At 40.6% G+C, this 25386-nt stretch overlaps 1 protein-coding gene across 5 annotated transcripts in view; it reads left to right on the top strand.

The window, feature by feature from the left end:
- The window catches only part of SPATA1 (spermatogenesis associated 1), a 43869-nt gene that overhangs the window by 4898 nt on the left and 13585 nt on the right, over window positions 1–25386 (top strand). For 3 of the 5 annotated variants that reach the window (XM_050962172.1, XM_050962171.1, XM_050962174.1), the window contains 10 exons: window positions 812–918; window positions 5015–5132; window positions 6355–6408; window positions 6502–6835; window positions 10153–10404; window positions 14528–14672; window positions 14838–14898; window positions 16750–16861; window positions 18005–18130; window positions 25136–25341. In XM_050962172.1, coding sequence (XP_050818129.1) covers window positions 812–918; window positions 5015–5132; window positions 6355–6408; window positions 6502–6835; window positions 10153–10404; window positions 14528–14672; window positions 14838–14898; window positions 16750–16861; window positions 18005–18130; window positions 25136–25341 — 1515 coding nt within the window. The remainder of the gene's footprint in view (window positions 1–811; window positions 919–5014; window positions 5133–6354; window positions 6409–6501; window positions 6836–10152; window positions 10405–14527; window positions 14673–14837; window positions 14899–16749; window positions 16862–18004; window positions 18131–25135; window positions 25342–25386) is intronic. The other 2 variants (XM_050962173.1, XM_050962175.1) reach the window with 2 other exon arrangements.

Genomic DNA, 25386 nt, shown 5'->3' with positions numbered 1-25386 from the left:
GAAAGGAGATATTGGACCGAAGTTTATAGTTCTACTGAAGCATTCTAATTTGCAAAAGTGAATCTCTACAATCAGGAAAAAATGTGTTACAAAATATCATTGATAATTATTCCATGGCTGACATTTGTCAGCACTTTAGCTATTTTTCTTATTTGTGAGCCAAATCCTATCACTGGAAAATTTCTGAGTTAATACTGCAGGATTTGGTCCATTATTATTATTATATTATTGTGAATCTCCTTTCTGCTGCCAGTCCAAAGCCTGTGCAACTGACTACCTGATAATGATTTTCAACCATGTTTATACAGTACTTTGAAAATCTATCTGACTCTGGAAGTCTAAATGTTGTTATTTAAATAACTGGTTCACTGATACCAAGTAAAAGCCTTGTGTGCATTAAAAACATGTATATGTTTAATCTAATTGGATCAAATTGTTTGAAATATGACAAGTCCATAAAAGCATTTTGAGGCATATTCATTTATCATCTTTACTATGATAGTGCCTAGGGACCAGTCAAGCTGCCTCATTGTTCTAGACACTGTACACATATAGAATTAGAGACAATACCTTCCCTAAAGAGTTTAGAGTCAAAATTAACAAGACAGTGACAGGCTAGAACAACAGAATATAACATACACCAGAATGAACAATGCAGTGGTTTATGAATATTATGCCATGTGGGGTTTTTTTTTGTTATATAAATCCTTTTGGTGGAGTTATATTATACTTCACCCTGTGCCAATATTTATATTACTTAAATGCTTACTGTATATCTATAACGGAGATAATTTTCTCTCACTGCATTTAGTTGGTAGAGCTTCATGTGTTTTATGTCCCAGAAGCAGTGTGGAACTACACATTAAATACAGTTTCTGCAGATCTTACTAGCAAATTCATTTCAGCTGGATTTATAAGGTGAGTAATTGCTAAATAACGGGGGAAAATGCTGCTTTAGGCCCCAATCCTGCATACACACATGCACATGCTCAGGGGCGGCTCCAGGCACCAGCACGCCAAGCGCATGCCTGGGGCAGCAAGCCACGGGAGGCGCTCTGCCAGTCACCGCGAGGGTGGCAGACAGGCTGCCTTCGGCGGCGTGCCTGCGGAGGGTCCGCTGATCCCGCAGCTTCGGTGGACCTCCCGCAGGCTGCCACCGAAGGCAGCCTGCCTGCCATACTTGGGGCGGCAAAATACCTAGAGCCGCCCTGCACATGCTTAACTTTGTGCCTGTGAGTAATTCCTTTATACAGTGCTTCAGCTAATCCATGCAGCTGGATAGCTCTATAGGGAACCATTGCAGCACAGCATCAGCTAGAACAGCCCTTGAGGTTCGTGTTCTGTGGTCGCTTCCAGAATCCAGGAGACACAAAGGTGGCACACAGCCATCTTTGCTTTTCTTGGGCTACACCAAACTTAGCTCCACCATAGCCAAGATTCTGGACCACTAAAATTCATTTCCAAAAGGGGAATTAGCAAGAGAGAGAAGAGAGTGCCTTCCTTTTAAAAAGACATAATGTTGGACGGATGGTTAGACAGCAACATGAATTCCACAAGAGTAGTTCATACAATTGGAATGTTTGCCTGTCCATATTTATTGTCCTTTGTGTAACTTAGACTCCAGTCCTGCAATGAGCTCTGCTTGGAACCCATTGAAACTGATGTGGCTCCATGCGTGCATAGGAGTCTACCTGGGCAGAGCTCATTGCAGAATCAGGGTCCAAATTTCTAAAATATTTTTACCAGACCTTGCAATAGAAAGCAAAGGATTAACCTTCAACATTTTTTATTTTCTGAATGTTTTCTCTTTTGTAACGTACAAGATATTAGGGATAAAATCCTGGCCCTTTTGCAGTCATGGGAGTTTTGCCATTGATTTCACCACTAGAAGTCTAATGAGTTTAAGAAACAGAACTGAATGTTACAGTTAATTTAAGTTGAAAAAAGACACTGTCTGGCATGCTTTAAAAGAATGTTACCCCTGATTTCCTATTGAAGGCAGGTAATATTATTGTGAATGACCAGCTGAAACCCAATGCACTCCCACGTAAAGCAGGATTGAGCCCTAGTCTGTGTTCACAGGTAAGGAAGGGGACTATAGTCTTTACTCACAAGAACAGCCATTAGGAACCCTGTGGGTGCAGAGAAGTTACAGAAGATCAAAATGATCTAAAGGTAATAGGTACCACGCAGTCTAATACAATGAAATGTTCACTTGCATTGTAAGGATAGCTAGTTGTCCTTGTCACATGAGCCCCAGTAAGAACTCCTTACAAAGCATGGAGGGATGCAAAAGTAAATATGCTCTCACATTCTTTGTGGTGCTTTGAGAAGAAAACTAATCACTGATGGAGATCTTGCAATGTAGAAATCAAGTTTAAAATAGCAAAGTATGGGTATTGCAGACAAATTGGGGGTATGAAATTATGTACCTGCTTAGCTTATGGTAAACATATCAAATGTTTATTATTGTATTGTTTCGATGTTGCAGGGAACATTTTATCTGTATTTGCATTATATGCTCTAGCTTTATTTTCAGGAGTTGCTGTATTGGCTGCAAAAATTTGCTGTTAGATAAATCTTGACACTCAAAGATTTAGACAAAGAATGAATATTTTCTTTTTGAGGTAAAATGTTGAGGTAAAAATTAGATTTTCTTTCTACATGAATGAAAGACAAAAATAGTAAATTTGTCTATTTTCAGATAAACTCTCGTGCTCTAATTAAATAACAACATTGTTTTTTAAATTGAAATTTTCTAGCCTACCTGTCTAGCCTTAGAATATACAAGGAAATAAAAAGAAAAGTCAGCTCTGGCTCATGAGATGAGATCTGAAATATTTCATAATATCCTCATGTCACAATACCATCCCAAAAGGTCCCATGCTGTGGGAAACTATCCCTGAAGGATGGACAGCAAGTGAAGACAAAGCATATCAGGAGGCAGCCTACCAAAGAGAGGCCAAATTCCCAAGTAGAACCTTGCATTCTCATGTAGTTGGCTCTGTCCCATTTCTGTTCTATGCTACCTTGGTATCCATGGGCTTTTCTATACTTAAAATGTTACAGCAGCACAGCTGTGCCACTGTGGCATTTCTGTGTAGTCCCTACCTATGCCGATGGGAGGGATTCTCGTGTCAGTCTAGGTAAGCTACCTCCCCAGGACCAGGAGGCAGTAGCTAAGTCAACAGAAGAATTCTTCAATCAATCTACAACTGTCCATAGGGGGACTTACGTCAGCTTAACAGTGCTGCTCAGGGGTGTTGATTTTTCACACCTGTGACCGAGGTAGTTAAACAACCTAATTTTCTAGTGTAGACCAGGCCTAAGTACCTTCCAGTAGCACATTAAGCACCATAGAATCATAGAAACGTAGGACTGGAAGAAACCTTGATAGGTCATCTAGTCTAGTTCCCTGCACCAAGGCAGGGCTAAGTATTATCTAGATCGTGGCTGGCAGGTATTTGTCTAACCAGTTCTTAAAAACCTCCAGTGATGGAGATTCCACAACTACCCTAGGTAATTTGTTCCAGTTCTTAACTACCCTTACAGTTCGGAAGTTTTTCCTAATGTCTAACCTAAATCTCCTTTGCTGCAGTTTAAGCCCATTGCTTCTTGTCCTGTCCTCAGTGAAGAACATTTTATCACCTTCTTCTTTATGACAATCTTTTACATACTTGAAGACTGTTACCATGTCCTCTCTAAATCTTCTTTTCTCCAGATTAAACAACCCCAAGGTTTCCAATCTTTCTCTGTAGGCCATGTTTTCTATACCATTAATCATTTTTGTTGCTCTCCTCTGGTCTTTCTCCAATTTGTCCACTAACATGATAAACATCTGTCGCATATTTTTGTTCTCTCATCTTTCTCTGGGGAAGACTTTTGTGCTGTAGAGTATTTTGTTTAATAACGCACACGCACGTGCACACACATACCTGTATGTTTCTATTAGAGAAGGCAAGATGCACTTTGCATTTAGAGAGCATCTGTGATACTCCTTAGTTCCTAGGGGAACTGATTCCGCAGTTTTAGGCCTGCCACGAAGAAAGCTCTGTCTTTTTCACAGATGCCCTCATTGTAGTTCCCAGTAATTTTGTCTTCTAGTGTCAGACAAACAAAAGTGTTCCCCACACCTTTTTCAAATTGCAGGTCCTGCCCCTTTGCTTTTTGTATGGAGATATGTGAACACTTCTCAGGTGGTGGTGTGATCGCATTTGATTCACAGTATCATCATATTGTGATGCACCATCATGACTTTGAAACACTAAGCCTGGCTGATCTGGAAATGCAACATTTCAGGCAGGGCCAGCTCCAGGCACCAGCCGACCATGCATGTGCTTGGGGCGGCACCTCGGGGCAGGGCGTCGCTTGGCTTTTTGGGTTTGTTTGGGGTTTTTTTGGTTCGTCGGGGGCAGCACTGGAGGGGGTTTTTTTTGTTTCAGCTGTGCGGCGCTCGGGGGGCAAGGCTTTGGGCAGCGCGGCAGTCGAGGGGGCGGGGGTATGGCATGGCGCTTGGGGGGGCAGGGCTTCGGGCAGCGTGGCGCTGGGGGGAGCAGGGGTGCGGCGTGGTGCTCAGTGGGGGGGCTTGGTGCGGCTCTCAAGGGTGGGGCGGGGCTTCAGGCAGCATGGCGCTTGGAGGGGGTCGGGGGCTTCAGGCGGCGCTGGGGGTTGGGGGCTTACATGGTACTCGGGGGCAGGACTTTGGCTGGAGTGGCGCTGGGGGGGTGGGGGCTTGCGCGGCACTCGGGGGCGTGGATTCGGGCGGAGCGGTGCTGGGGTGGCAGGGGCTTGCGTGGTGCTCAGGGGCGGGGCTTTGGGTGGCATGGTGCTGGGGGGGCAGGGGTTTCGGTAATGTGGCGCTTGCGGCGGGGGTATGGCTGGGCAGCGCTCTTCTTTTTTGCTTGGGGCGGCAAAAAAGTTAGATCCGGCCCTGATTTCAGGCACACTCTCACATTGCAAACTAAATAGCCATCATCATTTCTTACAAATGTAATAATGAATAATGGTGTTCTAGGGTGCCTCGTCATGTCACACTGAGAGCACTGAGGGAGCAGCTTGGAGACTTCCTGGGTGAAGATGCTGTTGCAGATAAGTTTATATTTCTGAAACATATAGGGAAAAAGCTAGCAGTGGTAAGTTATTTCTGCATTTTCCCTAGATTTCTTCTTTTGCATTTTTTTGAAACTGGATATTAGGTAACATTTTATACTTTTTCTCCCATTAAACTTTTCTGAAGCAAAACAGAGAAGTTTTTACCCTGCTCTACTGCGATTGTCAGATATTTAATAAAGTATTTTTTCTTTAATAGTTAGAAAATTAAAATATCCTAGCATAGATAACTGGATATTTTTAGCACGAAGCTGTAAATATTGTTTTAATCTTGTGAATTTTAAAGTAGTCCTATGCAGTTGGTATAATCTTCCTGTTTGTTTGGGGTCATGGTAACCTCTTGTATTTTTATCTCTGTGATCAAATATTTGCTGAGTTTTTCTGTTCTGCTGTTTCACAACCGTAACAATGTAAGCTATTCCAAGAGCTGCACCTTTCTTACAAAGTAAAGGGCATTTGAATTAGGAAAACATGTTAATTTTTTTTTTAATAATTTGACTGTAGACAGTGAAATCGATGTTATTGCCTTTGAGTAACTGAGAGCAGAATTTTGTCATATTTACTTTAATTGAATGTATTTCATTGGTTAAAGATGGGGTTAAATAGAAGTTCAGATTTCTTATTCTCCATAAGACACACTGATTTCAAATATACTCTTAAATATGCATTGATCACCTGAGATTTTGTTTATTATAAGGACTAAGTGAAAAAAATCTGAAAAGAATGTAGCCAAAGATATCAAGACAACTAATAAAAAATTCCTTAAGCACAGTAGAAGTCAGCAGGAGAGACAGTGGATTCTTTTTCTACAATAAAATATTTGCTTTGTTTTAAGAATTGAATTGAGAGGACCATGTTACTTAACCCTGTTCAGACTGGGCCTAATCCAACTTCTAACTGAAGTCAAACGGGAGTATTGCCACTGACTTCAGCTGGGAATTGGCTCAGGTCCTTAAAGCCCTAAGTGAAAATGTAAGGGGGTGAAGATATTTATAAGATTACACACACACTCCTGTTGGGTTGATTATAGCACACATTTGGAGTCTGACAAAAGTACAAATGAATAGATGTCATGTCAGAAAACAGAGAGTTGTTGTCTATGTTCTTCCCACCCAAAGTGCTAGTGTAATAAATGTAATTTGTCATATGTAATTTACAAAGAAAATAACATACAAATGGAATGGTATGCTGCATTCCTTTTACAGAAGTATTTTATTGATTTTACTTGCTTTTTTATGTTCCAAGGTGAAGGCAAAGCAAGAAACAGAACTGAAACTCAAGTTATTTGCTCCTCCACATGTATGTATCATATAATTTTCAAGTTATCATTTTATGTGTGCACTTCATGTCACTTATTTCTTCCTTGTTTAATTAACATATGGTATATTTTAGGCACTTCATCCCGAATTATATTTACTCCCTGGAGTGGACCACTTAGAAATTGCTTATTCATCATCAACAACTCCAGATACACAGCACTTTAATGCAGAATCCCATAGGTCTCCCCATGGACCAAGTACTTTAAATCTTCCAAAGAAAGAGCCTGAAAAAAGTCCAACATTTCTAGAAAGTCCACAGAAAAATACTCTCATGCAGAATCAAGAAGATTCTAGTTCTTTAGGATGGAATGAGACAGAAAAAGAAATGATTTCAGTTATGCACATAAAACCTGAACAAAGCCTGAACAACAGGACTCAGGAAAAACAGATTCCACATAGAAGGAAAGGTAAGATTTAACTAGTATGAGGAAGGGAGAATGAGATACTTTGGTACAGACCTAAACAGGAACTGAAAAAGAAAATGGCCAATTACACTATAAAAACCCAAACAAATCCAAACCTGTTGAAATAATGTTAGAATAAGACTGACTTAAATTATCAAATTCAGATCTGAAGATGAAGCCATTTCCTTCACCTAACTATACTAACTAACGGTCAAATAATTTACTTCTTTGTACTTCGCATTTGGTGATTTTTGTTGTTGTTCAGATTGACTTGTAAAAGAAGAGAAATGGATTTCTGCTCTTTTTTGCCTGATTAGAATGCATAAAGTAGGCCTGAAAGCGTGATTTTTATTGTATTTAATTTTTTTTTTCAGATTAATTTTTACATTACAATACAGGTTTTTTCTCCTCTGGGAGAGACTGTGGATAGCCAGAGAACTGGTATGGTTATGACATCAGGGAGGTCATGCCATTAAAACTTGATTAATTGAGATTTAAAACTTTGTTGTTTGTTTTGGTGCTAACGCACACTTAAACCAAAATACTCTACAAAAGGAGGGAAGAAAAGATCTCTTTCAAATATTTAACACACAGCCCTTTGAGTTAAGGGATGAGAAACCTCACAATATACATGAGAGACCTCCAATATGTTCTCCATCAAAGCTAGAGAAGATAAAACTTGATGTTTCTTTTGCTGTTTCAGGCCTTTATATTTTATAAGGAAGCTGAAAAAAAAAGAAATATCATGCTATCTGAAGTGGTTCGCAACCGTGAGTGCCAGTCTCAGGTCAGACTGTCAGAAAACAGGGCAGACATCCCAAACTGGTGGTATATCTATAATTAGGTTTCACCAAGCCAGTAACATATATGCCTGCCTGGATCACTATATTAGGCCTGGTCTACGTTGGGGGGGGATCGATCTAAGATATGCAACTTTAGCTATGAGAATAGCATAGCTGAAGTCGACGTATTTTAGATCGAATTCAAATTACTTACCTCGTGTCCTCGCAGCACTGGATCGATGGCCGCAGCTGCCCCGTCGACTTTGCTTCCACCTCTCACATTGCTGGAGTTCAGCAGTCAAGAGGAGAGTGATCGGGGATCGATTTATCGCATCTACACTACACGTGATAAATCAATCCCCGATAGATCGATCGCTACCCACCGATCTGGCGGATAGTGTAGACGTACCCTTAGTGTTACCATGGAGTCACAAACAGTCCCCCTACCTTGCCACCCAGACATACTAGACTTTATGATATTGGTCACTATACCAAATATCACATCACATTAGGGGTTACTCCCAACCCCAAAGGGCTAGTCACTTACCCAGGTCAAGCTGGTACTTCAGATCTCACCAAAGACAATGCTGAAGCCAATTTCTGTAGTAAACTAATTAAGGCCATGTCTGCACTTACAAGCTCAAAGCAGCACAGGTGTACTGCTACAGCCGTGCTGCTGTAAGATCGTTGTGTAGCCACATTGTGTCAATGAGAGAGCGCTCTCCCGTCAACTTAATAAAACCAACTCAACAAGCGACAGTTGCTATTTCAGCGGGCGAGCATCTCCCGCCAACACAATGCTGGGTGTGAACTCTGGGAGGTTTTTTGGGTGTGGGAGGGGGTTCTGACCTGGAGTAGGGGGTTGGGGTGCAGGATCTGGGAGGGAGTTAATGGGCGGGAGGGGATTCCAGCTGGGGGCAGGGGGTTCAGGGTGCAGACTCCAGCCAGGTGGCGCTTACCTCAGGCGGCTCCTTGTCGATGGCGTAGCAAGGCTTAAGGCATAGTCCCTGGCTCCTGGCAGCTGCCATGTCTGGCCAGTTCCAAGCCAGTGGGAGCTGCAGAGGTGGCCTTCGGGGCAGGGGTGGCATGCAGAGCTTCCCTGATCGCACCTGTGCCTAGGGTCTGCAGCGACATGCCGGTCACTTCCAGGAGCTGCGTGGAGCCAGGGCAGGCAGAAAGCCTGCCATAGCCCCACTGCGCTGCCAACTGTACTTTTAACGGCCTGGTCAGCAGTGCTGATCGGAGTCGCCAGGGTCGCTTTTCAGCTGGGTATTATGGTCAAAAACCAGATTCTTGACAACCCTAGATACAGGATCTATCCCTGAATCCATTCTTATAGCATCTTTTCAGGAAAGGCCACCTGGCAGCCATATTCATTTGCAGCATGGGCTCTGCCTTTGTTGATTAAACGCAAACAGAGTCTGTGAATATCCATTGTCAAACAAAATGACCCATGCTCTGAAGTTAGCTGTCTTCTATATTTCCAAGCCTCCAAATTTGTGTGATGGATAAATGTAATGTAAACACATTGTGACAGCCAGAAACAATCCTTCATTAGTTTTCATCAAGTAAATTCCCATCTTAATACTAACATACACATTTGATCTAGGGTTAATTAAGTACAGGGATATACATAATGTAATGTGATAACATTCAACAGGTTGCAAATAAGTGAAGACAATAACATTAACATTTTTTTATATCCACACACAAGTTAACTGTCCTATTCCTCCTAGCCTACGTAACATTTATTTGATATTCACACACAAGTGAATTGGCCTGTGACTTTGATTTAAGCTGGTCTATCAGCGTCACAAGCACAATCCCATTTTCTTCCCTGAGAAGGCTCAAATTAGGGAAATGACAATTTGTTGGAAGCAGGAGAAGGATATTTTCACTGGGATGTGCAGGGGTTGAATTGGCAGCCTGAGAAATCCAGCAGGTGTGTAATTTGTGCCACCTATTTTCCATCCCTGGGTTTTCATTGAGAGCCTCTCTTGCATAGGCAGCATGGTTGGTAAAACAGATTGCACAAGGTCTGAAACTGATGTAATATGCAAACTTGGCAAGGTGCGCAACCAATAAGTCTTATGATGTTTTATAGCCTTGGTCCCTGACCTGTTTATCACCAAGATCTGAATGGTCTGAGATTCTGTACTGTGACCATGAACTCCACTAAGAGCACTGAGTTTAGGAAGCGGGGAGACTTCTTTCGAGGGGCCTGTTTAACCCTGAAATTCTCTCTTTCTGTCATTGGTGTCATCTAGGGGAAGCTCAAAATCTGTTTGTTTCCTTTTTTAATTTTGTGTATGTGATCTGGTTATACTTATTCCTTACTGCTTTGCTTTGAGACATATTTGGGATGTGTTGCTCTTTTGTGAATATCACTTTTAGTTTGTTTTCATTTCTGAAGGCTTTCAAAAGTCTTCAGCTATTGGACTCTGAAGAAAATAAAACGTATGATTATTAACATTTTAAAGAGCAATTTTAAAATTGTGTATTTCTTTTCCCATGTAAATCTGATCAATTGTAATGCAGACCAAATTGGATCCAATGGATCTCTCCAAGTACCAAGTAGTTTAAATTCCACAAAGTGGGAGTCTGGAAAAAATCCTACATCTTTGGAAAGTGCTCAGAAAAATCATCTAAGCCAGGATCAGAACGAATCTAATACACTTAGGTGGAGTCAGAAAGACAGAGGGACTATTTCAGGTCATCATGTAAAACAGAGCATTGAACAAGCCAAGAACAATGAGACTCAGGAAAATCCCATTCCCCCTGGAAGAAAAGGTATGATTAATTCAATCATCTTCTCTTTAAGGCTGCTTTTTAGAAAGGGGGCATATAAAGCTAAATAAGAATTTAAAAAATCTCTAATTTCACTATAAAAACTGTTCAAACGATGGTATAAGAATGATTTGGAATCACAGAAGTAAAGGAATCCAGTTCTTTCCTTCACCTCACCCTGTTGTGCCAAAGGCACAGTAAAATGCTCTAACTGCATCCAGTGTTTTGTGACCCTTGCAATATATAGGACCAGTTATGTAGATTAATTGAATTTCACCATAAACTCTAAATTTTATTGTGGAGAAATAGTTTAAACGTGTGAAGCCAGTGTTCTGTTATAAAAAACACTTTGACTTCCGCTTTCCTATTTTCCACAAAATCTACCTGAAATTTTGCAACCATTGTTTTATGCTGGGGTAGAATTTTTCTGGACAGTTTGAAGCAAAATGAAAAAGGCCTTTGGGAAATAAGGTTGAAAAAAGAAGTGAGTTTATTTCTTGAACGTTTTCTTGAATTTGTTTAGCTCATCATAATTCCAAAATGATTTGATTTCGAAACTCTGAATTTGCTTTAATCTATTAGTGTTTGAGATGAAGAGATTGGGAGGCAAGCTTCCATGTTTTTCAGAATTTCTAGGTTAATTTCAAGGCTGGGTTTTTTTGACTGAACCAAAATGTTCCCTTAAGTAATTAATGGATGTTTACAGTCTTAATTTAAGTTTAAGAAAGTTTTCTTTCCCATCTGGAATTTATCATTTAACCAGATATACTAGAACATTCAGATGGTAAATGTAAACTTTTATTAAAATCCATAACTAGAATCCTGATTTCATTGAAGTCAACAGCAAATCTCCTATTCTCTTCAGTGAGGCCAGGATTTTATCCATAATTTTTACACCATATGCCTCCTACTGTAATGGTCTATCCTTATTAATCTATGGCATGAAATATGGGTTTATGTCAATACATAAGGTCCAACTGTCCCATTTTTCCTTCACATATATGTATTTCCTGTTCCCCATTTGACTGATATGATTTCTTCAACATTTTCAAACACAAGTTCCTAAAATTAGGCCTTTAAATCCATTGCGCCTGCAACACCCAAGGAATTCAGTGTAGATGTTCAGCATCCCTGCAAATCAAAATAATTTATTCAGATGCCTTATAGATTTAGAAGCCTAATTTTAGACACCTGACTTTCAAAATTTTGACTTACAAATATATTTTTGTGGGTACACTAATATCTTAGTTTCCACAGTGCACAAATGTTTCCTCATGTACCTTGTCAAATACATAGTGAGATTTTAGTTATTTTCTGGCAATGTCATTTACAGAAAAGGTCTAAAGATCTAAAAGCTATGGGTGTTAATGGGTTCTGGATCAGGCACAAATTACACAGTCAAAACTCCCATTGACCTCAGTAGAAGTTTTGCCTAAGAACTGAAAGATGGGACCCAAAATTTTTAACCTCTGATATCAAGGCACAATTAATCTATAGACAGCTACTTTATTGAGCTATTTTACACTTTAAAATGAAAGCCTTTTAAGATTGTCCTAGAAAAAACTATCAGAGATCTGCAGCTAAGATTTATCCTGGCTGAGCCTTCCTTCATCCCTGTCTACTGATACAGGGAAATACTTAAACATGCTCAGTGGATTTTTGCATGAAAAGACTTTATTTCCATATGATAATTAGGAACACTACATTGTTAAAATCCTTTATCAAAATCTGAACTAGACTATAACAGGGAAAGTAATTTCATTCACTTCAGTTTTCACTGTTAACCATATCTACTGCAATTTACATTTAGCCATGCTCTTAACACTCAGAAAAGGAAAATATTTCTACTGTACTCCAAAGTAGAATTTTAATTTGCTTTTACAGTATTAAAGAGTTTGACTCCTAAAACTGAGAACTGAACTTTTTCCCTGAATAGACTATAATGGAAATAGTACAAAGGTGTGGGTGGGATTAAAGCAAAAATAAAGATAACAATTATATGCCAGAATTGAAAATGGTTTTTTGAACGAGATCTGTCAGCTACACATTTTCATCTAACACTGGATGATTGCTGAGTACTGGAAGCCAATATTTATAATAGTCTCCTAAGAATGGTCTACTACCTTACTCTACTACCCGATTAAAAGGAAATAATTGATTAAATGGGTATAGTTGGATTGTAAGTGACAACTGATGTAACGTTAGTAGCTTGCTGTCATGGTCTAATTCCCCACTCTGAACCTTAGCGTCCAAAAGATGGGATACCAGCATGAATTCCTCTAAGATCAATTACCAGCTTAGAACCTGTAGCGCTGCCACCAACCAGGAATTCCAGTGCCTGGTACACTCTGGTCCCTCCCAAACCTTGCCCGGGGACCCCCAAGACCCAGACCCTCTGGATCTTAACACAAGGAAAGTAAACCCTTTCCTTCACCGTTGCCTCTCCCAGCCTTCCCCTCCCTGGGTTACCCTGGAAGATCACTGTGATTCAAACTCCTTGAATCTTGAAACAGAGAGGAAAATGCACCTTCCCCCCTCCTTCTCTCTTCCCCTCCCAGATTCTCCCTGAGAGAGACAGTAATCCTAACACAGAGAGAGAGAGAATTTAGCCTCTCTCTCCCCCTTCCCTCCTTTCTCCCCACCAATTCCCTGGTGAATCCAGACCCAGTCCCCTGGGGTCTCACCAGAATAAAAAAACAATCAGGTTCTTAAACAAGAAAAGCTTTTAATTAAAGAAAGAAAAAGCAGTAAAAATTATCTTTGTAAATTTTAAAAAAAATGGAATAGGTACAGGGTCTTTCAGCTATAGACACTGGGAATACCCTCCCAGTCTAAGTATACAAGTACAAATTAAAATCTTTTCAGCAAAATACCAGTTTGAACTCCTTTCAGTCAAATACACATTTGAACTTCTTCCAACCAAATACACATTTGCAAATAAAGAAAACAACCATAAGCCTAACTCGCTTTATCTACCTAGTACTCACTAGTCTGAACTTATGAGAGCCTGTATTGGAGAGCTTGGAGAGAAACCTGGTTGCATGTCTGATCCCTCTGAGCCCCCAGAGTGAACAACAACCAAAACTAACAACACAGCACAAAAACTTCCCTCCCTCAAGATTTGAAAGTATCCTGTCCTCTGATTGCTCCTCTGGTCAGGTGACAGCCAGGCTTACTGAACTTGTTAACCCTTTACAGTCAAAGAGATATAAAGTACCTCTGTGCTATTAACTTTTCTTCTCTGTTTATGACACTTGCCTATCACCATCTTCTTGTCTTTCATTTCTGAAGAAGATATAATAAAGAAAGTACTAATTAATTCTTTGTTCAGCATCCATTCTGATGGAATTACAGTTTTAAATCACATCATTAATACAGTATTCAAAATCTTAATAAAAGAGTTTTACAATCAAATATAAAAACCTTACATTGTCCTATCTTAGCATTAGCTAATAAAACTTCTACTGCGAAACTACTAGATGCAATAATATTCCAAGTTTTCAAGTGCACTGGCACTACTAAATGTTAATTTAGGCAAACCCCTGGATGTGCAGCAATTTGGATTAGCACCCAATGGTTTGGATACTTATCAAAGTTTTAGCCAAACTTCTGTTTTATAATGGAAAAAAATGATGGTTCAGAGAATCCCATCCCTCTTTTAATGTTGCACATTTTCACGTGTTTTCAAAAACTCTAAAATTCTTTAATTATACAAAGATATAAGATTGTATTTTGTTTGAAAGAAATGCATCCTCTGAATCAATATTTTCATTTTGAACATTGGATCTTAATGTAATTGCCACTCATTTTAATAACATTGAGAATATATAGATTTGATTTAGACAAAATCAGAATCTGTCTTTGAAGTCAGACACTGGAAATATAAATTACTGGATTATCTTTTTTCAAATGAAAAATCGAGAAATGTTCAAAATCATATTTGTATGCAGTGTAGTTGACAGTTTCATTGTATTTTCCCTAAAGCAAAACAGTGAGCTTTCCAGTTTTTCTTAATGATGCTAAGAAGGCCTATTTTTAACTTGGTTCTTTTGGTGGGCCATTAGTAAAGTCCAAAGGGACCTTTGAATATGGTATATGTTGCTTAATATTCTGTACTTTGCTGTAGAAGAAATCCCTATAGTGATGGGTGCAAATGTGGAAAATAGAGGCAATCTAAAAGCTATCAGGATGGGAAGAAACACTACAGGAGATTCCGGAATTCCAGAATCACTGGAAGATGGAGACAAGGAATATTTGCACAATAAGAAAAGGTAATTATAGTGACGAGTTGTACTGACAACATATTTCATTAATGGAAACTTCTTTAAGTATTTCTATTAAATGAAACTAAGGAGAAAAATATATACTTTAATTAAATTTAAGACAAATTTGTTTTTTAAGTTAATTTTTACTTGGTGCTTTGATTTTATCTTCAGCCCTCAGCAGTCTGGAATTAGAGAATCTGTGACTGATGTTGGTATCAAACAGGATGATAAGGTATGTTTTCAAAGATAAAATATTAGTGATAGTATAAAGAAATAGATCCATACCTCCCAGCAGGGAAATTCCTAATTTTCAGTACAGCTGGCTCAGGTTACAGAGATGCACTATTCAAATGTAGGTTTCAGTATAATTGAAAAAAGTTGATTCTGCTCTAGAACAAATTTGCAAATGAATAATATCAACAACTGCTTAAGCAATCAATGAACCCCTCAAAAGCAGGCTTTACAGTGACTAGCAGCTTGTCTCGCTTAATAGAGACTACATTTACTAGTTATTGTAATATTTTTTAAATCTTAACTGAGTTTGGTCCTGCTCATTACTCATCATAAATATAGATTTATTGACATTGGCTGCTTTTTAGTAGTTAGTATCCATTTCCTAGTGGCAATATCTTCAAGTCCTCATTCAAGTACAAATGCCATTGAAGTATAATATAAAAAACCACGTATGTTGAGACTTCTGAAAACAACAGGTATAGTATATCTATAAAGCCAAAATTAGAGCATCTTTGAAACTGTGCAGAAGACACATCTGAGGTACTGAGTACCACTTAAACTCGGAAATTAGAGTTCATGTGGGCCCTCTGCAGTGGTGTGACTTTTGATTGCTAGTTGAATAATTTTTGTAGACTCTTAGGAAAGGAATTGGACAACACAAAGGCTGCTCTTATGACTTCTGCTATACTTAGCGTAGAGCTGGCTGGAAAAAATTGAAAATTTCAATATTTGACACACATTTTTACAATTTTTCCCACTTTTTTTTTTTATTTTCACACAGCTCTACTTTACAGTAGTTTAAGGTTCTTGTTTTTTAAAGAAAATGATTGTTAGATGTCAGAAGGAACCTCACACCAGCTGGATCGTCTGTGAAGAGTGACTTTTAGTACAAGTTATTTTTATACTATCATAAATTATAGAGACAGAGTGTGTGAATACACATATTTACATTCTTTTTAAATTTTATTAATGATAAAAGATAACCACACATAAATATATTTATCACTCGATGAGAAGAAAGCTACATAATAAAAAAGATTGCCACAATTCGGGGAGGGATAGCTCAGTGGTTTGAGCACTGGCTTGCTAAACCCAGGGTTTTGAGTTCAATACTTGAGGGGGCCATTTAGGGAACTGGGGTAAAATTCTGTCTGGGGATTGGTCCTGCTTTGATCAGGGGGTTGGACTAGATGACCTCCTGAGGTCCCTTCCAACCCTAATATTCTATGAAATCTTTGAATTCAGTACATTTCTCAGGGATAGTGAAAGATTCATTACAGTATCAAAGGATCTCTCTCAGAAATGTGTAAGAGAAATGGAAATCTCATAAAAGTTACCTGAAATGTTAATGTTCAGCTTACTCAGAAATGTGATTTTATAAAATTGACATTGTGGAGCTTCATGTTGTATCTCAATGATTTCTATATAAAATGTTCTCAGTTTACAAGTAAAAAGATTTCTGTTTTTCTATCAACCCTAAAATTCAACCTGGATCTGAGAAAGAAGCTAGGTTATTTTCTTCTCATGCATCATCACCAGAAATTAAAGTTCTTTAAGCTAAATTCTACCATCAGATTTACCTCTGCAACCCTACTGCTTTCTTTTGGTTTGCAGAGGTCTGACTGACTGGAGCTTAGTAAACATTTATTTTGATAACACACAAAAAGAAAGCTTAGTCAAATTCAGACCTCCTATTCACCCATGCATTCTTATTGAGCAGTACAGATTAAGGGAGTGGCTGAGTTTGGCCCTTCATGCATATTAACTTGATTAGAAACATTTCTCCAAATACAGTACAAGTATTCAAGGGTCAATATTATGCATTTATATACTTTTCATTTGCCTCTAGACAGATAAGAATAATGTAAATCGTCTTGAGTATTCAAGTCAATACATTTCTCCTCCTCCTCCACCATCTCTTTCTATAAACAGATCTCAAGTTCCCATATTTCAGACAGAGAGTAAGTACACGCTTCCAATAAATTACAAGGAATTGAACCTTTATTCAAGATGTGAATGTTTATTTAAAAAGGTGAATTTATAAGTGGAAAGTATTAGTTAGCCCTGGAGCACCCCTGGAGTTGGCACTATGTACTAGATCACACCCGACAGCTGAGATAGGCGGGGGAATGCCTAGTCCACGAATCTCCCTGGAGCTCAGGTGTGAGCTGGGAGCTGAACTGCTCAGCACCATCAGAATGTAGATGGCTTTGCACATACCCCAAGACACTTAGGGGATTCTAACAGTGTAGAATCAGTGTAGGCATCTACAGGATTGGGTGGCAGCTGGGCAGTGATTCTGCAAATGCTCCTGGCATCTAAATGTTGGACTTGGGTGCCTAAAAAGGAAGTTTGGTGCCTCTAAGTCCCCTTTCTGAATTTAGCCCCCAGTCACTAACTAACCATTTTGTTGCAGTATATTTAGCAAAATGCTTTCAGCAGGAAATAGCTCTCTTGAGTTTTTGGGTATCTGGCAAGTTTTCTACACATGTAACATGTTTCTCGTGCCTTCCCTTTTAAATATAGTTTTAGTGATGTATATGCATTTAATATGGACATTAGTTCTAATTCATTTGTGCATTTATAAATGACTGGGTGCGTCCTGCATTTTTATAACCCTTTTCTGAAGCATCAAGTAGTGGCCAGTGTTAGAGATAGTATAGTGGAGTGTGAGAATCCCTATTCTATGTACCTGCAAGCAGGAGCAATGCCAGGGTTTTTGGCACCCTAGGCAGGAGTCCTTCCGCACCCCCGGTCATTGGCAGCAATTCTGCGGTCGAGGGGGTCCTTCCGCGCTCCGGGTCTTCGGGGCACTTCGGCGGCGGGTCCCAGAGCGAGTGAAGGACCCGCCGCAGAATTGCCGCTGAAGACCCGGAGCGCGGAAGGACCCCCCACCACCGAATTGTCACCCTCCCAAATCCTGGTGCCCTAGGCGACTGCCTAGGTCGCCTAAATGGAAGCGCCGGCCCTGCCTGCAAGGGACAGAAACTGAAAAAGTTGGGCATGCTTTATGGTACATGCACTTCACTGAGACATAACTATGGCTGGCCTTTCCCACTTTTAGCATCCAGAACTTTACTAAGTGTAGGTTGTAATTTCTTTAGAAAGCAAGATGGTTGAACAACTGAAACAAATGAAGGCAGAAAGAAGGCATATGGAAAGAACTAGAGAGGAACTGGTTAAAAAAGCCAAAGGTTTGCTTGAACAAAATAAGCTGAGGAGATATCATGGTATGTTTTTCAATTGTATCATAACCATGTGAAAGTAAATGTGAAACTTTTTATCTGCCTGTGTCTATGTAGTGTTATAGTATATGACTAATTACAGAGATAGCAGCTGGATAAACAATGCTTCTCAAAAACAACAAGGAGTCTGGTGGCCCTTAAAGACTAACAGATTTATTTGGGCATAAGCTTTCATGGGTAAAAAACGTCACTTCTTCAGATGCATGGAGTGAAAGATGCCTGCACTGCAACTTTCACTCCATGCATCTGAAGAAGTGAGGTTTTTTACCCACGAAAGCTTATGCCCAAATAAATCTGTTAGTCTTTAAGATGCCACTGGACCTTGTTGTTTTGGTGGATACAGACTAACACGGCTACCCCATGATACTTAATACCTCTCAAAAGACTCATTTGTATGACTAAGTATGGTAGAGCGGCTGAGGACTAAAATGTCTGCTCCCACTGATTCTCAGTGATACTCCCATAAATATCTATATTATGTTATAGCACTGTTATGTTACTTGTAGAAGTACAGTATTCAGAATGCATCCATAAACCACATCATGGTGCCAAGCTCACAATGCGTTAAACATTCCAAAGTGCTGTTTTTAGAAAAGGTACATGAGGGCATGACAGAAAACTTGTCTGCTATGACACATACAATTATTAGCGGCACCCAGATACACCTCTATTTTATTCCATGAAATAACTGGTGACAAAACTTATTTTTCTATAATAACAGATAAAGCCTATAGAAACAAAATGTGTACCGAACACAAACTTCTCTGAAAACCACATCTGCTCCTTGGGCAGGGCCCATGCCTTCTTTTGTGCTTGTAGACATAAAACATCTTAATTCTTTTCCCTTTCAATTGTTTAAATGATAAATTAATTCTCAAGACAAAAATATGCTAAATACCTTAGGGGAAAACAAGCAATATAGTAATGCTCCAGTTCAGAGGTGTCAAGCAGAATGAAAAGAGCTCTGGACAAACCTATGGATTCTATGAGAACCACACAGGGAACCTTAATGAGTCACATGCATCTCTACAGTCATATGTTGAGTGTCACTGCCCAGAATGGTTAAATAGCGCAGATACCTGACTGATCTATGGAGCAACGACAATATACAGTAATTATTGATACACTGCAACCTACATTATACAAAAGTCTCAGTGGATAACTGAAAACTTCAACTCCTGTCGGGCTGGTTTCCCCCAGTCATAGAGCCAACGGTTGGTTTGTCATACTAGGGACTTCATGTGTCCAGTAGAGTCCTGCCATTCCAGTTATCAACAGCCCCAAGAGTTTTCACCAAGTGCCTTGTGGTAGGCATTTTTAAGATTACAGAGTATTCATGTTTACCTTACCTCAAAGACTGGCTCATTTAAGGAACCTCTCCTCAGCAGGTCTCAGACAACATCCATTACATCCTGGCACACTTTGCCACGTCAGGGTAAGCAAGAAGTCACCTGTAGTATCCTTCCAAAAGACAGAATTTGTAGGAGCACAACAGCATACCTACTGTCCATCAACTGTGAAGTTGTGGCAGAGCCTATGAGTCAGTTACAGAGCAATCCTCAGACAACAGTACGGGAATGTCTAAGAATGCTAGATTACATGCATTGTGCATGTTTGTCACTCCTCATGCCTTGATGTATTCAAGGCTGGTTGAAGTCCAGCTACCCATCAAGCAAACGCCACCTAGATATGGTAGTGCAGATACCTCAGGAGGTCCTATTATCACAAGATTGGTGGAAGGATCCTATCCAAGTATGCAGAAGTGCTCGATTTTCTTCTCCTCTGTCCACAGTAATGCTAGTAATGGATGCTTCCAATCTCAGATGGGGAGTACACTTGAATCAACATCAGACTCAGGGACTATGGTCAAGAGACAAGTCTCATCTTCCCATAAATATCTTAGAACTCAGAGACATTTGTTTTCCGTATATGACATTTCAGCCTCTAATTCATGGTAAAACAATACAGGCATGACAAACATCCTGGCAATGTTTTACATAAACAGACAAGGAAGAACCAGTTTATTTCCACTATGCCAGGAAGCTGTTAGCATATGGAACTGGTGCATCCGACATCAGATTACCCTGACAGCCATTCACCTGTCATGTGAGCAGACACTCTTCTTTTAACGATGAATGGTCCATAAAGGATTCAGTCAATCACAGATCTTTCACAAATGGGATCACCCAGCCATAAACTTGTTTGCTATGGAGTCAAACAAGAAATGCCAAACCTTTTATTTCAGAAGGGAATCTGAGTCCAGGATCTCTATTGGACACTTTTCCTCAGCTCATCTCCTGGGCTGATTTACATCTTTCCACTGATTCCTCTAATTCTGAGGACAGTGTGGAAGCTCAGACAATGTAGCTATTGATAACAACCTCTGGGTGCAGGTAATTATAGTTCTCAGACCCATAAAGATTCTTCAGTATAACCTCCAATAACATTAGCCCTGGATCTGGATCTGGATCTTCAGTTTAACCTCCAATAACATTAGCCCTGGATCTGGACATTATCTCCCAAACAATGGGAAGACACTCCATCCAGATCCACTTTCTCTGTGCCTTACAGCCTAGATGCTGGCTGCCTGACTAATACAGAGAAATCATGTTCCAAAGAACATCTTGTTTCACAGTAGGAAGGACTTGACAAAGCTCACTTATGCCAAATGGAAAAGATTCACTCTTTGGGCAAAACAGTATCAACTTTCCCACTCATTCTCATGATTTAAAATTATCTATTCTGATTGAAGAGATCTGAATTCACTATTAAAACAGTACGCCTAGCAGCTATCTCCACTTACCAGTCTCCAATTCACACCTAAAATATATTCTCACATCCTACAGTGTCTATGCCTGTCATGGTATAAACCCCCACTCTGAACCTTAGCGTCCAAAAGATGGGGTACCAGCATGAATTCCTCTAAGCTCAATTACCAGCTTAGAACCTGTAGCGCTGCCACCAACCAGGAATTCCAGTGCCTGGTACACTCCAGTCCCCCCAAAAACCTTGCCTGGGGACCCCCAAGACCCAGACCCTCTGGATCTAAACACAAGGAAAGTAAACCCTTTCCCTCACCGTTGCCTCTCCCAGGTTTCCCCTCCCTGGGTTACTCTGGAAGATTACTATGATTCAAACTCCTTGAATCTTAAAACAGAGAGGAAAATCCACCTTCCCTCCTCCTTCTCTCTCCCCCTCCCAGACTCTCCCTGAGAGAGAAAGTAATCCTAACACAGAGAGAAAATTAACCTTTCTCTCCCGCTTCCCTCCTTTCTCCCCAGCAATTCCCTGGTGAATCCAGACCCAGTCCCCTGGGGTCTTACCAGAATAAAAAAACAATCAGGTTCTTAAACAAGAAAAGCTTTTAATTAAAGAAAGAAAAAACAGTAAAAATTATCTTTGTAAATTTAAGATGGAATATGTTACAGGGTCTTTCAGCTATAGACACTGGGAATACCCTCCCAGCCTAAGTATACAAGTACAAATTAAAATCCTTTCAGCAAAATACAAATTTGAACTCCTTCCAGCCAAATACACATTTGCAAATAAAGAAAACAAACATAAGCCTAACTCACCTCATCTACCTAGTACTTACTATTCTGAGCACATAAGAGACTGTATCAGAGAGATTGGAGAGAAACCTGGTTGCACGTCTGGTAACTCTCAGAACCCAGAGAGAACAGCAACCAAAACTAACAGCACACACAAAAACTTCCCTCCCTCAAGATTTGAAAGTATCCTGTCCCCTGATTGGTCCTCTGGTCAGGTGACAGCCAGGCTTACGGAACTTGTTAACCCTTTACAGTCAAAAGAGACATGAAGTACTCCTGTTCTATTAACCCTTAACTATCTGTTTATGACAATGCCTCACAGAATTAATACATATATTCCCTCCTATATAGGAGCTACCTCGCTTGTAAGATTGCGCTGTGGCTTTAGCTGGGTTGATGGGGGCTTCCATTTGAGCCATTAGTATCATGTTCTTTATACTACCTTTCTGTGAAAACAGCTTTCTTAGTGGCAATTACCCCGACATGTAGAGTAGGAGACCTACAAGCAGTGATGGCAGGGCCATCATACACTAGTTTTGATAAGGATAAGGTCTCCCTTAAACCCCAGCCAAAATTTGTTCCTAACGTAGTTTGAGATTTTCACTTAAACTGGACTACTGTATTCACATAGCTGTTTTCTCCCTGAAACCCCTTTCTAATTACAATAAGAAGAGGCTTTACTCTCTGGACATATCAAAACTTTTCTTTGTAGTTAAAGAGAACTCAGCTCGTCAGCCTCACATCTAGAGTATTCGTAGTATTTGCTGAAAGAATGAGCGGTTAGGCCATTTCTTTCCAGCGATTAGCTAAATGGATCTCAGAATGTTTTACATTATGCTATCGGTTAGCGAAGTTAGGACCTCATGCTCAAATTAAGGCTCACTCCTCAAGGACTGATGTAGCTTCTACAGAAGCTGAACTATGTAAAGCAGCCACTTAGAGTTCCATTCATACATTCACATAGCATGTTTTCTGATGGAAACAGCTAGGGAAGATGCCCATTCTGTCAGATCTATATTACCATCTATATTTAAATAGACTCCTGTCACCCACCGCCTAAGATACAGTTACTTCTTGGGTGTCCTCAAGAGTGCACTAGATATAGACAATCCCTCAAAAAAAGTAACTGTGGTTCTATGAGAGATGCTGTCTATATGTGTTCTATGACCCCCCTTCCCTTCCCCAGTACTATGGAAGCCTTTAACACCTGGATTCTACATAGGCAACAGATCTGAGAGGTAGTTCTTCCCTGTCCACCCTTTTGTGCCCCATGAAGGTGTGTGTCCGGGCACTTAGGGGGCATGCACAGGCCAACAAACACTGTTGGGCAAAAGAGTCCAATCCCGAACACATTAAGCACATGCAACTCGTGGACTGCTAGATTCACAAAGGAGTGTAAGTGTGGAAATGGTCAGCATCAAACCCCTGCCCCCAACTTTTAGGTCCCTAGAAAATCACTGGGATTCACAAAGCCTGAGTGAGTCACTTATGCTCCCTATACAATGAATGGGGCTAGATAGGCACCTTAGAATGGGATTCACAAAAGCCAACATGCTAGGTGGCTCCCTGCCTAGGCTAACCAGTGAGAGCTGCCAAGATGAGGGGTATGCCCAAAGCCCCACTGCTCTCAGGGAGTTTCACATCTAAGTCCAGACTTCAGGGAAGCACTTCCATCTGCTTTGGATTCCTGAGTTCAAACCCCCTCTTGGCATTAGATTACCTGACTAATGAGAGACACCCACCTCAAGTCCCCCTTCACCTGCAATGAAAGAAGGGATTTGAATGGGGAGTCTACTACTTGTTGGAGGAGGTGGCCTAAACACTGGGCTAGAAACTATACTGATGTGGGATTTTTCTCAGCCTCTCCTGTTGAAACATTCCACTGTGAAAAGTAATGAAAGCATCATTGGACCAGCGAGACAGAAAGTATGAGACTGATGCTTGCGGCCGATGCGTTTATTAAGGAGATGGGAAACCCAAAATCCAGTTCCCCTGCTCCAATAAAATGGAGATAGCTCTCGCGCTCCCCCTCCCCAACACACACACACACACATCCTATACCCCACCTAGGGCACTCACCTGAGAAGTAGTAGACGTGTTCAAATCCCTTCTTTTCCTCAGGTAGAAGGGGTACTTGGGACATCTCCCACAACCCCAGGAAATACCCTATTGGGCAGAAAGCTATGTGGAAGGGAGTTCCTCCTTCCCCAGCCAGTTTATGTGAGCTGGCTTGTGGGGGCCCAATCTGATGGATGACCTCTGAGCCCACTTACTGGATTGGCCCCAGGGGTGAGTTACACAGAGGACCCCCTAGTTTCCCCTCATTCATGCATCACACTGGAGCTTAGGCATGTGGATGCCTAGCATGAGGATGTAACACATAGGCTGCTAGGGACCTTTTACTGCAAAAATGTAGGTGCCAAATGCATTTAGGTGACTTCAGGGTTTGACATCAGTTGAGCAGGGGGGTTGTGCACCCCAGTGGGGCCTGATTCTAGAACGTAGGCACTTAACCGGACACTTAGGTACCTAAGTCCTTTTGTGCCTCTAGCCCCAGGAGTGGACTACATGTAGACAACACATCTCAAAGACCCTCAGTTACTGTAAGGTAAGTAATGTTTGCAGAAAGTTTTCTATTAATCTTAGGCATTCTGCCAGGGGCAGCTTTAGCATGAGTTCATGGGGGTTATTTGCCCCCCAGAAATCATAAAATCGGGTGCCAAACCTGAGTGGAGCTGCAACCCTGTGTACCAGGTGACAATGCCAAGCACTGGGAGCCAGGCCCAGCCCTGCAGGACAGGAGCTGCTGCTGCAGGGATAGTGTGTGAGGGGGGCGGGGGGGTTGGTCTCCAGACAATTCCATCCTCCCCTTTGCACCTGGCTGGAATTAGGGTTGCAGTACTGGGGCAGAGAGTGTTGCTCCTACTGGTCAGTTCCCCACCCCCCATCCTGACGACAGCACATTGCACCCACTGAGTCGGGAGCTTACATCCACCCCTGAATTCTGCTCATGAACTCTGGACCTGTGGAGTTCCGCAGCTCTACATAACACATGCTCCTAGTTCAGCTTCTCTTTAGCGCTGGACCTGCAAAACTAATAAATTTTGCAAACCTGGCTCTCTTCTGTGCAGCTTAGTTGTGCAGCACTGCAAAGCTCCACAGGACTAAAACTCTGGTCCTACAGCGTTCCTGCTGGAGTTTCAGTCAAACCTCCGAGAACAGATCTAGCCTTTAATTTTAGCTGGTTGAGGTCCAGCTACTCCTGGTGTGACTGTATAGTTAATGTAATATTTAGTTTAGCTAAATATTCATTGATTTTAAAAAACAAGGCTACACGTTTCATACATGTATAAACCACTGAAGTTGAATCACACTACACGAGTACCATGTGCTGTTCATTATTATTATTCCTAATGTACTGTATATTAACCTGATCAAGACCAAACAGAGATGTTGTCCTGTATAGCTCGTGATGCGTGGAAAAAGAAATACTTTGAAACTAAGAAAGCTACAGCTTCACTGGAGGACATTTTAAATAAACTGCGACAAGATGTAGAGCTTTACTACCAAAAGTTACTGTTGCAGCTGGAAGCCAGAGATATCAGGAAACGACCAAACAATTTAACACACATTGCAAACGCCAAGGTAATATCATTTGTTCATATATGTCAATTCCTTTCTCTCTTTCCA

Source organism: Gopherus flavomarginatus, chromosome 7, assembly GCF_025201925.1.
Source record: "Gopherus flavomarginatus isolate rGopFla2 chromosome 7, rGopFla2.mat.asm, whole genome shotgun sequence".
Lineage (NCBI taxonomy): Eukaryota > Metazoa > Chordata > Testudines > Testudinidae > Gopherus > Gopherus flavomarginatus.
Note: the sequence above shows the minus strand (reverse complement) of the source record. Positions and strands in the feature narration are given on the sequence as shown.